The sequence below is a fragment of the Bicyclus anynana genome, chromosome 18 (assembly GCF_947172395.1).
Source record: "Bicyclus anynana chromosome 18, ilBicAnyn1.1, whole genome shotgun sequence".
NCBI classification, from domain to species: domain Eukaryota; kingdom Metazoa; phylum Arthropoda; class Insecta; order Lepidoptera; family Nymphalidae; genus Bicyclus; species Bicyclus anynana.
In genome coordinates, this window is record NC_069100.1 from 9,707,196 (window position 1) to 9,721,088 (window position 13,893).

Consider the following 13,893-nt stretch of genomic DNA (forward strand, 5'->3'; position numbering starts at 1 on the left):
CACCTGCATCCAGCGAATCCCTGCGACGCGCTTGATGTCGTCAGTCGACCTTAATGAGTCTTAATCTTCAAAACCCTATATGATAGATGTGTTGCCGTGCCATTAAAAAAGGCTTATGACCTGAGTCATTATTGACTCAGGTTATAAAGGTTAACTAACGGTTTTTTTTTTTTTTTTTATTCTTTACAAGTTAGCCCTTGACTACAATCTCACCTGATGGTAAGTGATGATGCAGTCTAAGATGGAAGCGGGCTAACTTGTTAGGAGGAGGATGAAAATCCACACCCCTTTCGGTTTCTACACGGCATCGTACCGGAACGCTAAATCGCTTGGCGGTACGTCTTTGCCGGTAGGGTGGTAACTAGCCACGGCCAAAGCCTCCCACCAGCCAGACCTGGACAAATTAAGAAAATCTCAATCTGCCTAGCCGGGGATCGAACCCAGGACCTCCGTCTTGTAAATCCACCGCGCATACCACTGCGCCACGGAGGCCGTCAAAAAGGGGTTTAGTTTTCTCAATAATTGCATCACATTAGTTTTCCAGTGTTATCTTTATTTGTTGTACTAATGAACTAAATGGTATTATTATCTCATGGTACGAAAGGTTCTTATCTTTTACCGCACTTTCTTTATCTTTTATATTGATTACATTCAGGTCAAGGTCGACACAATAACATTTAGTGCAATTCAAAAAGTTGGGTAACTCACTTAACTTTTACCTAAAGCAACTTTTGAATTGTGAGAAGGGTAGGTAATATTTTCATGGATGGTAATAAAATTACTTTTGAAATGGGTTGCTTTAGGCATTCGAGAGATATATCGGAGTTACGTGGGCGTCCACTTATCCGCATCGTACGTATCGGACGCATCGCATCAAACGAATTTATAATTTTACGGTAGATAAAAATCCGATGCATCCGATACGTACGATGCCGATCTGTGGACGCCTACTCGTATCATAAGCAGCTCTTGGCTCTGGGATTCGACTTCCGCCCATTGTAGTACTGTTATACACATTCGTAGCATGGGTGATTTTTTGCTTATTTTGAGGTGATTTTTTCATTTTGTGCTTACAATTCTGTTTCAAAGTATTCTTGTTATATTGACGTGACGTGGTGTATTATTCACAGATGCACAGTAGCGAGGCGCCGCCTCCGGCGACCGGCACGGGACTGCTGCTGCAGTTGGGGCGTCTGATTGTGCGCGCGCGCAGCGCCAGCCCCTCCCAGCGCCGCCAGGAGCAGCGCCCCTCCAGCAGCCAGCAGGTACCACTCTCAGACACCACAGTAGCGAGACACGGGGCTGCTGCTAGAACTGAGGCGTCTGATCGTACACGCGCGCAGTTCCAGCCCCTCCCAGCGCCGCCAGGAGCAGCGCCCCTCCAGCAGCCAGCAGGTACCACGCTCAGTCACCACAGTAGCGAGGCACGGGGCTGCTGCTACAGCTGAGGCGTCTGGTCGTACACGCGCGCAGCTCCAGCCCCTCCCAGCGCCGCCAGGAGCAGCGCCCCTCCAGCAGCCAGCAGGTACCACCCTCAGTCACCACAGTAGCGAGGCACGGGACTGCTGCTAGAGCTGAGTCGTCTGATCGTACACGCGCGCAGTTCCAGCCCCTCCCAGCGCCGCCAGGAGCAGCGCCCCTCCAGCAGCCAGCAGGTACCACCCTCAGTCACCACAGTAGCGAGACACGGGGCTGCTGCTAGAGCTGGGGCGTCTGATCGTACACGCGCGCAGTTCCAGCCCCTCCCAGCGCCGCCAGGAGCAGCACCCCTCCAGCAGCCAGCAGGTACCACCCTCAGTCACCACAGTAGCGAGACACGGGGCTGCTGCTAGAGCTGGGGCGTCTGATCGTACACGCGCGCAATTCCAGCCTCTCCCAGCGCCGCCAGGAGCAGCGCCTTTCCAGCAGTCAGCAGGTACCACCCTCACACACCACATTAGCGAGGCACGGGACTGCTACTGCAGTTGGGGTGTCTGATCGTACGCGCACGCAGCTCCAGACCCTCCCATCGCCGTCAGGAGCAGCGCCTCTCCAGCAGCCAGCAGGTACCACCCTCCCACACCACATTGGCGAGGCACATTGGGGCATCTGCAGGTAGCACCTTCACACAAAGGACGGATGGTCATAGGCCCAAACAAAAATCTTCAGTAGAGTTTGATGAAGAAATTATAAGGTTATAGAGATGAAATAATAGGTTAATAAAAATATTTCTTTAATTCCAGGTGAACACCCAACCCAAGCCAAAGTCGGACGAGATTAAGCCAGGACTTGAAGCGCAGCTCAACAACCATGTGCAGGCTTTGTGGAACGAACAGATACCGATTTGCATTGAGGTACTTTTATATTCATTCACTATTGACCACTACAAATAGTAGAGCATGCCTTTAGGAAACTTACACGGGTTTGTAGTTCAAAATTTTTAAATAAGAGTTGTAATGTTGATAAAACATATTATTGACTTTGATTACTGGTGATGGTATTTTTAGAACTAAGTTTAATTCTGACGAGTACTGAGTAGATTCTGGGCGTACTTAAGAACTTATACCAAATAGTCGTTTGTTCGGCATTGTCCATGAAGGTGATAATTTTTTCGCAGGTGCTGTTGGCGCCCGACTGCCCCGAGTGCTACGCGTCGCTGAGCCGCGTGGAGGAGGACGCTGTGTACGACAAGTTGCATACGCAGCAGAAGGCTCTTCTGCTCGAGCGCTGGACCGTGCGCCCCATCGCCAACAAGTGAGCTTTGTTTATTGCAACCCACCAAGTTAGCTATACACATTTCAGAGGTCTACACCGCTTCAGAGTCGATATCCTTTGGACACGTACTGAGCGGTTTGGTCTGGTTCGTCATACCTGATATTAAATGCCCTAGTAGCTTCTGTTTTTCGTACCACATACAGTATATGTATCTTCAAGTCAAGATTCTAGGTTAGTGTGTTCCACCTCAAGCTGCATCATTGCTTACTATCAGGCGAAAAGCACTTGCATATATGTATTCGTTATACATATATGCAAGTGCTTTTCGCCTGATAGTAACCAGGTTAACTGCTTCAACGCGTCCTCGTCCGCGTGGTATAAGGGTATCACGACAAAAAGGAGCGAAAGGAGCTAGTACTTTATTCAGTAGTGCATACTTTATTCATTAGCAACTGATGTCTTGGAACACCTGTGTTTATTACTGTACGCAACTTCGCAGTGTTCAATCCGCTGCCCCGCTATCAACCTGAAGTGTAGAGTCTGTAATTTGAATGGTCATATTACCGTTGCTTGTAAAATAAATATGTCAGCCTTCGCTGTATATACAGGAAGGTCATGAGTTGGAGCCCGCTCGATTGTTGTTGTATATATTCTTAACTGATTTTCCGTCAAATTGAAGATGAATGAGATAAAAAAAAATAGGCAAAATAATATTTTTTTTTCATTTCCAGAAACCACGACAGCCCAGCCGCGATCAGTCCCCATTGGCTGCTGAATGCAGTTCGTTCCCAGCTCCACTTCTCCCAACTATCAGCTTGGCGCGCCATCATCCACACCGATGACAAACCTGCTGACAGGAGGTACCAAGTACAGACTGTTACTGAAAATATATTCTACTAACGAACATAACATAACAAATGAACTAACTAAAAATGTATATGTGGTTAGTCTGCCGTAGAAGTAGGTACGTGAGTTTTTTCTCTGCTACGCGAGGGACCCGGCACGGTGAATCCACGGATTGCTAAGATGTTCGTATCAAAGAAGCACCTAAAGAAATTTGCGCACTGCAAAAAATATCTACCTGTATTATTGAAACATGGCGTCATTTGCTTATGCTCACAAATTCCGTTTTCTAGGCGGAAACTGAGCCGCGAGACGTGCAACTTCAAGAAGGTGGAGGCGAACTGCGACTCGGCGGAGCTGGGCGGGCGGCGGCTCAACGTGCTGTACCACATCAAGCTGCCCGGCGAGAGCTACCACGCGGCAGAGTTCGCCCGCCCCCCCACCGACCACCAGTTCCCCGTCGCGGACATCGGTGACAACGTACTGCTCAAGGTGCTACTGCAGAGTCTGCCCAGGTGAGTTAATAGCTTATTTCAATGGCTGACTACAGGGTTAGGTTTCCCTCCTTGTTGGAAAGGGCATTTGGAGGGCCTAAGCTTGCTGTTCCAATGAGGGTTTAAACTTTTAGCGATCATTATTAGATGTCAAAGACTGACATGCTGACTCGGATAGACGGCTTAACATGGTCTCCGAAGCACGAGAGTATAACACCACTAATTTTCCAACGTGTTAACAAAAAGTTCACTGCCCAATCCAGAACTACAGGCTAAGCAACGAGACAGTAGAGTTGGTTAATTAAGTACAGAAGTATAACAGTATTGTCTCCAAAACCTACAAAAATCTTTCACAGGGTTGAGTGATGATTTGTTTTAAAACATTCAGTTGGATCTGTTACTTTTTAAAAAGTATGAGATTGGTTGTATTGCAGGCTGGACGACATCCCTGTGGTGAAGTGCGGCTGCAAGCGGCGCGCCAGCAAGGAGCTGCCGCCTGCCGCGCACGACGAACTGCTGGGCCAGCTGCGAGACCTCAGCCTCGGCCCGCGCACCAAGTATCCGACCGACGCCATCAACTCTAACATAGGTACGACCACACATTCTAAACAAGCTTTCTTTTAGGTGAATAATCTCTCAGACGACTCTCCTTTCAGATGAGCCTTTTTTCAGACGAGTCTCCTGGCAGACGAGATTCCTTTCTGTTGGAACTCCTCTCAAACGGGTGTCATCTCAGACGAGACTCCCTCTCCTCTCAAACAGGACTACTTTTAGATAACATAACCTAACTAACCTAACCTAACCTTCTACGGTTCTTGATCACCAGTATTGTCATAAGTTGAGGTTTAAATCAGTCTCCTACTGCTTTAAACCTCAACTTCTATTAACAACTACCGTAATTTCTTTCGATAAGCGACATTGCTATGTTACAGTTTCAAAAATATGGTTGCTAGTGAAATTACAGACTCAACGCCTAGCGCCTAGCGGTGGTTTTTCAACTAGAATCAGGGCACCTAATCCTTTTTAAGGAACAAGACAGCAGTGAGCTTATTTTCCATTGTTATGTGTAAATAAAGCAAATCATCCTCTTATTGTTGATTCCAGGAGCAAGCAACCGAAGACTATCAATCATATCGAACACAGGCACTACCGAATACGTTTACTCGACGGACAAGGAAAAGAAGATACTGGACGACCGCATGCACACGCCGTGCAGCGAGAGTGGCAAGCACAAGTGTAACTGCGACGACGAGTCCGACGACCGATCCGCCGACCGATCCCGACCCCTTGCACACGAGACCAACAATTTAGACGATCGGAGGATGAAGGAGATAGCCAAATACAAACGCCGTCTGCGGAAAGAGAGCAAACTGAAAAAACTAAACGATAGCACCTCATCCGAAGGCGACGGTCTCAAAGCTAAAGAAACCATATCCCACACTTCGATACCAATCTTACAAGCGGCAAGATTCGATAGATTCAGAGCAATAGGCTGTTTTAGAAACCAAACATATTTAACTTTACCTGCAAGTAGAATAGAAAGCAGATCTCCTTTTATTGAAACATTAAGTATACCACCGACAGAGTTTAGACGTACCAATACTGTGGGAACACAAACTGATGATCTTATGTGCAATTGTGGTAATAATATGGAAATGAAGTGTGTTAATTGTTTGGAACGAGGTATGGTCCGATCTGAGGGTATTTATAATCTAGCGTCTATAGAAAATGGTGATAATAATGAGAGAATGGTGAAAGATAATATGCAAAATGGGACTAAAAGTGCAATGGACAATTGTGAAGGCAATGTGGACAATGGAACGAGTATAGAGAATGGAGTCAATCAGTCAAGTGTAGCAACAGAAAATAGAGAAAATGGTACGAGCATAGAAAATGGAGCAAATATGGCGAGAGTCAGAATGGAAAATAGGGAGAATAGAAAGAAAACAGACAATGGAGACAATCAGCGGATAGTTGAAAATATGGAGAATGGAGTTAGTATAGACAATGGTGATAATCTGGGAAGAAAGATAAAAGAAAATAGGGAAAACGGGGAAATTCAGAGAATAACAAAGGAAAACGGGGAGAACGGAGCTAGGAGGAAATGCGAGGATGACAGCAAACAGTTAAAAAAGCTAAAATGTGATAATAGCGTTAAAATGTGTGATAATATAAGTTTAGATAATAGTGATAAGTGTGAGATAATTAAACGGCCGAAATTAAAGCGCTTTGCGATAACCGACCGTATTGGGAAGGTGATAAGTGATAGATTCGCGCAAAACGACATCGAACAACTCAATCTAGAAGCTAATGATACGGTGTTTTCCACGCCGAAGACAGAAGTAAAGAGGCAGAAGACGTATTCAGTTGGGGAGGACTACGTATTGTACGAGAAGTGTGACTACGGTACCTTTGACAAGTGCGATGTGGAGTCCCCCAGGGAGGATTTGGATCAAAATGGCTTTAAGTTCCCGGATCAAAAGAAGACGGGACAGGATAACCAAGTGCCTTCACCAACTGAAATGGATAGGTAAGTCTGCTAGCTTGTTCACTAGTTTGGTTTTTTATTATCAACCCATTAAAATAAACATCAAATCAATTGACAAAAATGTCATTTACCTACTGTGTGATATTCACCAGTAAGCACCGGATGACATATTTACATAGAATTTCAATTTCGTTTATGTAAACTAGCATATGTCAAAGATAGTGAATTAACCTGCTGATTTTTTATTCGATGACATTTTAAAACTCCTCTGATTGCTTTTATCCATAATGTAATACAAAATAATAAATAGCCGGAGTTTAGTTAATATTAGAATATTACTTCAATAAAGGTATTATAAGGAAAAACATTTCTTACATGTCTTTTTTCTTAATACTTACAAAAATCAACGGAAAAACCGAAAAATAAAAGATCAATTTGTATGGGAACTATAACAAAGTTCATTGGATTAGCTGTGTGTTGTGTATGTGTGTGTGTGTGTATCCAGTGCCTCAGTATGGGGCAGTTAAACTTCTTACTAATCAACCTCAGGAAGGTGTTGGTGCTCCCCTTCACCCTTTTCTTCTTTAATTCTTTTGTTTGTTTGGCTCTGAAATTACTAAACCGATTTTAAAATTAGTTACCGCAATAAAAGCCTATATCAGTGAGTGACATAGCCGCTTAGGCACATAGTCCATACTATCCTTATAGGCCTTATTCCCACGGGGTAAGAGAGCCGTGATTGGCCAGTGTAAATGACCTCTGCCGGTCTGGAGCGTTCACCTCCAACTTTTCAGTTATGTGGATTTTAAGAAATAAAATATCAGGTGCCTCTGAAGGAAAAATATCGTGAGGAAACCTGCACACTTCAGAATTTTCTAATTCTCTATGTGTGAAGTCTGCGTACTCTTATCCCTCTTTCTAAGATGATTGATTTGTTGATTTTTTGAATTGATTGATTGATGAATGATTCCTACAGGGTTGTGATCCAACCTAAATGAGCTCTTTGTCCTGCACTGATGGTAAGCTTTCACAAGCTGTTCTACTTTTCCAGGTTTCGCTGGAGGTTTGACTCGGCGGCATCTATGGTGTTCCACAACAAGACAGGGCTCCCGCTGACCTCGAGCCCGGCCCCGCTGAGGAGAGGCAACAACTGTTTCGATTTTGATGATTCCATCAATGGCGTCTCCGGTATTAAGAGGTATGTATCATAATTAAGGAAGTTGATGTTCACTACTGATGTTCACTACTGTGCGCCTAACGTGCGATCGAACGACCAATTTTTGACGGCCTCCGTGGCGCAGTGGTATGCGCGGTGTATTTACAAATCGGAGTTCCTGGGTTCCCGGGCGAATCCTGGTTCGGCCGATTGAGATTTTCTTAATTGGTCCTGGTCGTGGCTAGTTACCCTACCGAGTCCGAGAAATCGTACCGCCAAGCGATTCCGGTACGATGGACTGTAGATGGATTCCGGTATGATGACATTCTAAGCCCACGTTTTGTATCATTATCATCACTCACTGCTGAGCACGAGTGAGTCATAATGAGAGGGGTTAGGCTAATATTCCGCTGGCTGCAAAATTAAGAAAATTCTTAGGTATTTCCTTCACCGTTTTGTGTAGGTATGTCCAAAACAAAAAAAAAATATAAGTCGACTGAACTAGAAATCAAAATCGTTTGAATTTAATTGCATTATTATTACGTACAACGCCGTGTTTTCTAGAGTATTTACTTACTAGCCACCGCCGGCGACTTCGTCCGCCCTTAGACCTACTTAATCTGTCCTTAATTTCGCAAAATTCTTAGCAGATGTGTACTGAGTATGTGTATTAAAGATCACCCCGCTAAAAGTATTTTAGAGAAGTTCAGATGGGCGCCGATAAATCCAATAACATACAATATATTTCTTCTAAGAAGCTTAAAAAGAATTATTAAAAAAAACTATTATATTGGTTTATTTATTAGGTTTATATTTATTGGTACGTTTTCGAGTTTTGCGTTCAGCAACACATTTAACGATGCCATTTTTGTGTAGATAATACCCACGATGTTTTACCCGCGTAACCCTTGACACTCGCTGTAGCTTTCCATTGGTGAAATAGTAGTAGGTAGGAAGCTTATTACCCTAATGATTTACATTAATAATGACATAACTATTTATGTTGTATTTTTTTTAATTTTTCAGTGCTCTCTTCCACCCGATCTCCCCCCCGTCGCCGGCGCCAGCGTCGCCCGTGTCCCCCGCGCGCCTCACGCCGCCGCCGCGCAAGAGTACGCCGCACAACAAGCTGCGTATGGGACCCAGTACTGGACTACTTGGTAAGATAACTTGCTCTCTTCCCCCTGATATCCCCCCCCCCCCTCCCTCGCGCGCTAACAAGCTGCACATCGGGCCCATCAATGGACTACTTGGTGAGATAACTCATTGTGTATGAGTGCTCTCTTCTCCCTGACATCCCCCCTCCCTCGCGCGTTAACAAGCTGCATATCGGGCCCAGCACTGGACTACTTGGTGAGATAACTCATTGTGTATCAGTGATCTCTTCCCCCTGGCATCCTCCCCTCCTTCGCGCACTAACAAGTTGCACATCGGGCCCAGCAATGGACTACTAGGTGAGATAATGTTTATTTTATTAAGAAAATTTAGTAAATATGGATATAACCTATTACCTCCCACACCCCTCCTCCCGCCTCATGGTCATTCAAGTCGAATCCTGAAAGGGCGAGCAATGTTCTTGCTCTTCGCGTGTTTCCCGGGACGCCTTCTTGACCTTCCCTACCAGTTCTTTACTCTCCCCCTTCAAGGGCTGCAACATCAGCAAATGACGGATTCCCCCCGCCCCCCGCAGATCTTCCACTGGCAATGCGCAGTTACATCGCCTCATATAGCACTGGCGCACGTACTTAACTCCGAACTGTAGCCGGCAAAACTAAAAGTTTGCCTCCGAGGAAACGAAGTCCGTGTAGTAGAGATAGAAATACATGTACTAAAGTGTGGTCTGACGTGATTGGTTTTCCCTTGCAGGCAGCTTCGAGGAGTCGGCACTAAAGGGCCGCCTGGAGCCGGTGGCCACCGTTCACGGGTTCGCAGCTGAGCTGGGCGCCTCGGGCGCGTTCTGTCCGCCGCACCGCCGCCTGCCCGTCACCGTGTTCTTCTATGCGCCTGGCGGCACTAACGCACCCTACATGGTGAGTGCACCTTCCCCCTCCTTTTCCACCCCTTACCCGCCATACCAACCTTATGTTATTTATTTATTTATTTATTATTCAACAAACAACACATTGAAGTTAAGCCTAACCATAGTGCAACACAAACCACAGTTAGTTTTACTGTGCACTGGTTATTGCATAATACAATATTTAGGAACAAACAGAACATTATTAACAAACAAACACAGTTAGTTTTACTGTGCACTGGTTATTGCATAATACAATATTTAGGAACAAACAGAACATTATTAACAAACAAACACAGTTAGTTTTACTGTGCACTGGTTATTGCATAATACAATATTTAGGAACAAACAGAACATTATTAACAAACAAACACAGTTAGTTTTACTGTGCACTGGTTATTGCATAATACAATATTTAGGAACAAACAGAACATTATTAACAAACAAACACAGTTAGTTTTACTGTGCACTGGTTATTGCATAATACAATATTTAGGAACAAACAGAACATTATTAACAAACAAACACAGTTAGTTTTACTGTGCACTGGTTATTGCATAATACAATATTTAGGAACAAACAGAACATTATTAACAAACAAACACAGTTAGTTTTACTGTGCACTGGTTATTGCATAATACAATATTTAGGAACAAACAGAACATTATTAACAAACAGAAGAGGGTAAATAAACAGATTAACAAACAGAAGAGGATAAATACCAAGAATAATCATTATAGGGTAGTTAAATAAAAGTGTGAGTGAACCGGTGCTGCGACGCTACACAGGCTGTCCCAAAAAATAATGTCCCAATGTTATGTAGCTATAGACAAATCACATAAGGGTGAAAGCCATACATAAGCCACAGAGGTCGTGGCGACCGACTATCGCATTGTATGTCACACCTGTGTTGCGTTGACAGCTCAAGAGGACGACGCACGTACCTATTCAGTCACAACAATGCATATAAAACAAATGAGCACTGTCCGTCGTCCGTTGAAATGTCGCCTGCGACGACGCAACGCTTTAATGTGGCATGCCATTTAAAAATTATGAATAACGACGCAGCGTCTACGCACTAATGGGGCTACTATCTAAGTTTTCGTCCATGCGAATCAAGGACACAAAGGACGAACGCGCGAGACGGCGTCATCATCAAACATGCACATCACCTCCCCCTCCCCTGTGTGGTCATACTCCGCACCCCTGGGTTGCGCAGACGAGAACTTGCCTAAAGCAAGTTATAAGGCAGCTACTGCGTGTTCTTCTCTCACTATAGTATTGTACGCTACATAATATTGTACGCAGGGCCACTAAGGGCTTTGCCTAAGGCAAGTTTTAAGGCAACTATTGCGTGTTCTTCTCTCGCTATAGTATTGTACGCAGGGCCACTAAGGGCTTCACCAAAGGCCACCTGTAACTTCGAGTTCTTCTCTCCCTATAGTATTGTATGCCATATAATATTGTTTTACGCAGGGCCACCAAGGGCTTTGCTAATAGCAACTACTGCGTATTCTTCTCTCGCTATAGTATTGTACGCAGGGCCACTAAGGGCTTCACCAAAGGCCACTTGTAACTTCGAGTTCTTCTTTCCCTAATATTGTTACGCCATATTATATTGTTTTACGCAGGGCCACCAAGCCCTTTGCTAATGGCAACTACTGCGTTCTCTTCTCTTGCTATGGTATTGTACGCTACATAATATTGTTTTACGCAGGGCCACCAGGAGCTTTTATTCGACTTGAATTTGAGGGGGGGGGGGGGCTGACATGGGAGGTAATGGGCTATTCAATTCAAATATTTACAAAGTGTAAAGGCAGCTACTGCGTTTTCTTCTTTCGCTATAGCATTGTATGCTGCGTAATATTATTGACAGCAGGGCTACTAAGGGCAAGCTTTTAAGGCAACTATTATTGCATGTCCTCTCGCTATAGTTTTATTTTTTTTTAATGCAAATAGGCTCGCGTTTAACCATTATCTAACCTGATGGTAAGTGTAGATACAGTCTAAGATGGGACACGCATGCCTAGAAGGTGTCTGTTTTGTTTTGAAGATACGATTCGAATACGAAGATAAGATTCAGGAAACAGGCTTGGGAAGGGTATTCCAAACCTTAGCTGTAGTATGAGAAAGAACACGCAAAGCGTTTTGTACGGGTCCTACGGACATCTACAACATAGAGATGAAAACCCATAGTATTGTATGCTTCATGATGTTGTCTTCAGGGCCACATCAACCTAGGCCCGGGCGGCTACCGCGTGTCCCGCTCGGGCACGGTGCAGGTGTCGCTGTTCAACCCGCACGGCACGCTGGTGAAGATGTTCGTGGTGCTGTACGACCTGTCGCGCATGCCGCCCGCCGCGCGCACGTTCCTGCGCCAGCGCACGCTGTACATGCCGGCGCAGGCCGAGCCGCCGCAGCCGCACCACATGCACAAGTGGCTGCGCTACCTCATACACCTGCGGTCAGTACCGCCTTCACACATTTGAGCTCCGCATACACTCATTTAAGTATCATCATCATCATGTCAGCCGATGGATGTTCACTGCAAGGCATAGGCCTTTTGTAGGGACTTCCAAACATCACGATCCTGAGCCGCCTGCATCCAGCGAATCCCTGCGACTCGCTTGATGCCGTCAGTCCACCTGGTGGGGGGTCGACCAACACTGCTCTTTGTTGTATTAAAGTATCACAGACACTCATTTTAATTGAAATGAGGAGATCCGCAGAAGAACCAAAATGACTGACATAGCTAAGCGAGTCGCGAAGCTGAAGTGGTAATGTGCAGGGCACATAGTTCGAAGAGCCGATGGACGTTGGGGTCCCAAGGAGCTGGAATGACGACCCCGCACCAATCAACTAGGTGTACCGAAGACATTGCGTCGCATACACCCTTAGAAAGGGTGTATGCAACTCGATGCCGCCTATTCGAGTTTCACATTTGAGTAACCTCTACATCCATTTGTGTGCCACATACACCCATTTGAGTGCTACCTGCACCCATTTGATTGCCGCATACACCTATTCAAGTACCGCGTAGTCCCATTAGAGAGCCGCATACACCCATTTGAGTACCGCATACACTCATTTGAGTACCGCTTACACCCATTTGAGTGCCGCATATATGGGAGCAATGCTCTGTACATACATTAAATATTTTTGAAAAGTTCGAATGAATTATGAAGTTGGCATTCCCCGTCATTTGGATAGACTTGTGTCTAATGTTCCAGTCGCTTTTCTATAGGGTTACAAGGAGCACACATTTGAGCTTAAAATATCTCGTAACGTATATTCATCGATAACTTCTTTTGAAGGCAGGAAAGACATTTAAATACATAACATAATTTAAACAATATGTTTTTTTATCACCAGGTTCATGACATCGAAGTCCGGCAAGCTGTACCTGCACACTGATATCAGGATCCTCGTCTCCCGTAAAGCCGATCTCGACACGGCTACGGCACATTCCGCCCTATTCCGCCCCGTACCCACCAATCAGAGCGAAGACGACGCGGTCGCGTCATCGTCGACCAATAAAAACGGAGAAAAGAATGAGACAAACAAATCTGCCATTCAGAAACCGGGAACATCCACCAATCGCACGCCGAACCGCGTTTTCGGCGGTTGCGGCGACTTCGATACCGAAATAAAGAATGAAATGCGCGAAATCGGTTACGAAAATCAAAATGGCGTCTCATATGAACTGAGGAGTTTCACTTATGCTCCAGAGAACCCCAAGTATTCACCTCGATAATATACGGTCAGTTTCATGGACAGAGTGTTGTCGTTTTTTAGTGCCTGTCGGTGTATGTATTGAGTTTTTTGTGTTGAAAATATATGTATGTACTAATGAAAAGAATATATTTTTGGTTTTTATATATGTCTTCGTTTTATTGATCAACCTTTCAACGATATTCTATACAGGAAAAAGGTTTTGGAGAGCGCAAATTTTCTATTTTGTACTTAAACGATAAAAATTAATAGGCACGTAATTTATTAATTAACTAAAAACACCAAAGTTATGATTTATCATAGGTATTTACTTAAAAAACCCTATCACCAGTGCATACACAGAGCGATCAGTTGTAAGGTCAACGGCCGCCATGCGTTTGAGAATAATGTGTCCATTAGTTTGGTATTTTTGGAGTCAGAATTTGGAATAAAGTACATTTAAATAATATAGAGTAGATGCATACATACA

General features: G+C 44.7%; 1 protein-coding gene across 2 annotated transcripts in view; it reads left to right on the top strand.

Moving 5' to 3' along the window:
* Positions 1 to 13,572, top strand: part of LOC112053574 (protein FAM214A) — a 56,090-nt gene extending 42,518 nt beyond the window's left edge. For both annotated transcript variants that reach the window (XM_052887132.1, XM_052887131.1), the window contains 12 exons: positions 1,131 to 1,265; positions 2,223 to 2,333; positions 2,597 to 2,733; positions 3,426 to 3,554; positions 3,831 to 4,052; positions 4,466 to 4,620; positions 5,136 to 6,561; positions 7,571 to 7,717; positions 8,702 to 8,835; positions 9,542 to 9,705; positions 11,918 to 12,156; positions 13,065 to 13,572. In XM_052887132.1, coding sequence (XP_052743092.1) covers positions 1,131 to 1,265; positions 2,223 to 2,333; positions 2,597 to 2,733; positions 3,426 to 3,554; positions 3,831 to 4,052; positions 4,466 to 4,620; positions 5,136 to 6,561; positions 7,571 to 7,717; positions 8,702 to 8,835; positions 9,542 to 9,705; positions 11,918 to 12,156; positions 13,065 to 13,446 — 3,381 coding nt within the window. In that variant the 3' untranslated portion in view covers positions 13,447 to 13,572. The remainder of the gene's footprint in view (positions 1 to 1,130; positions 1,266 to 2,222; positions 2,334 to 2,596; positions 2,734 to 3,425; positions 3,555 to 3,830; positions 4,053 to 4,465; positions 4,621 to 5,135; positions 6,562 to 7,570; positions 7,718 to 8,701; positions 8,836 to 9,541; positions 9,706 to 11,917; positions 12,157 to 13,064) is intronic.
* The last annotated feature ends 321 nt before the right edge of the window (positions 13,573 to 13,893 follow it).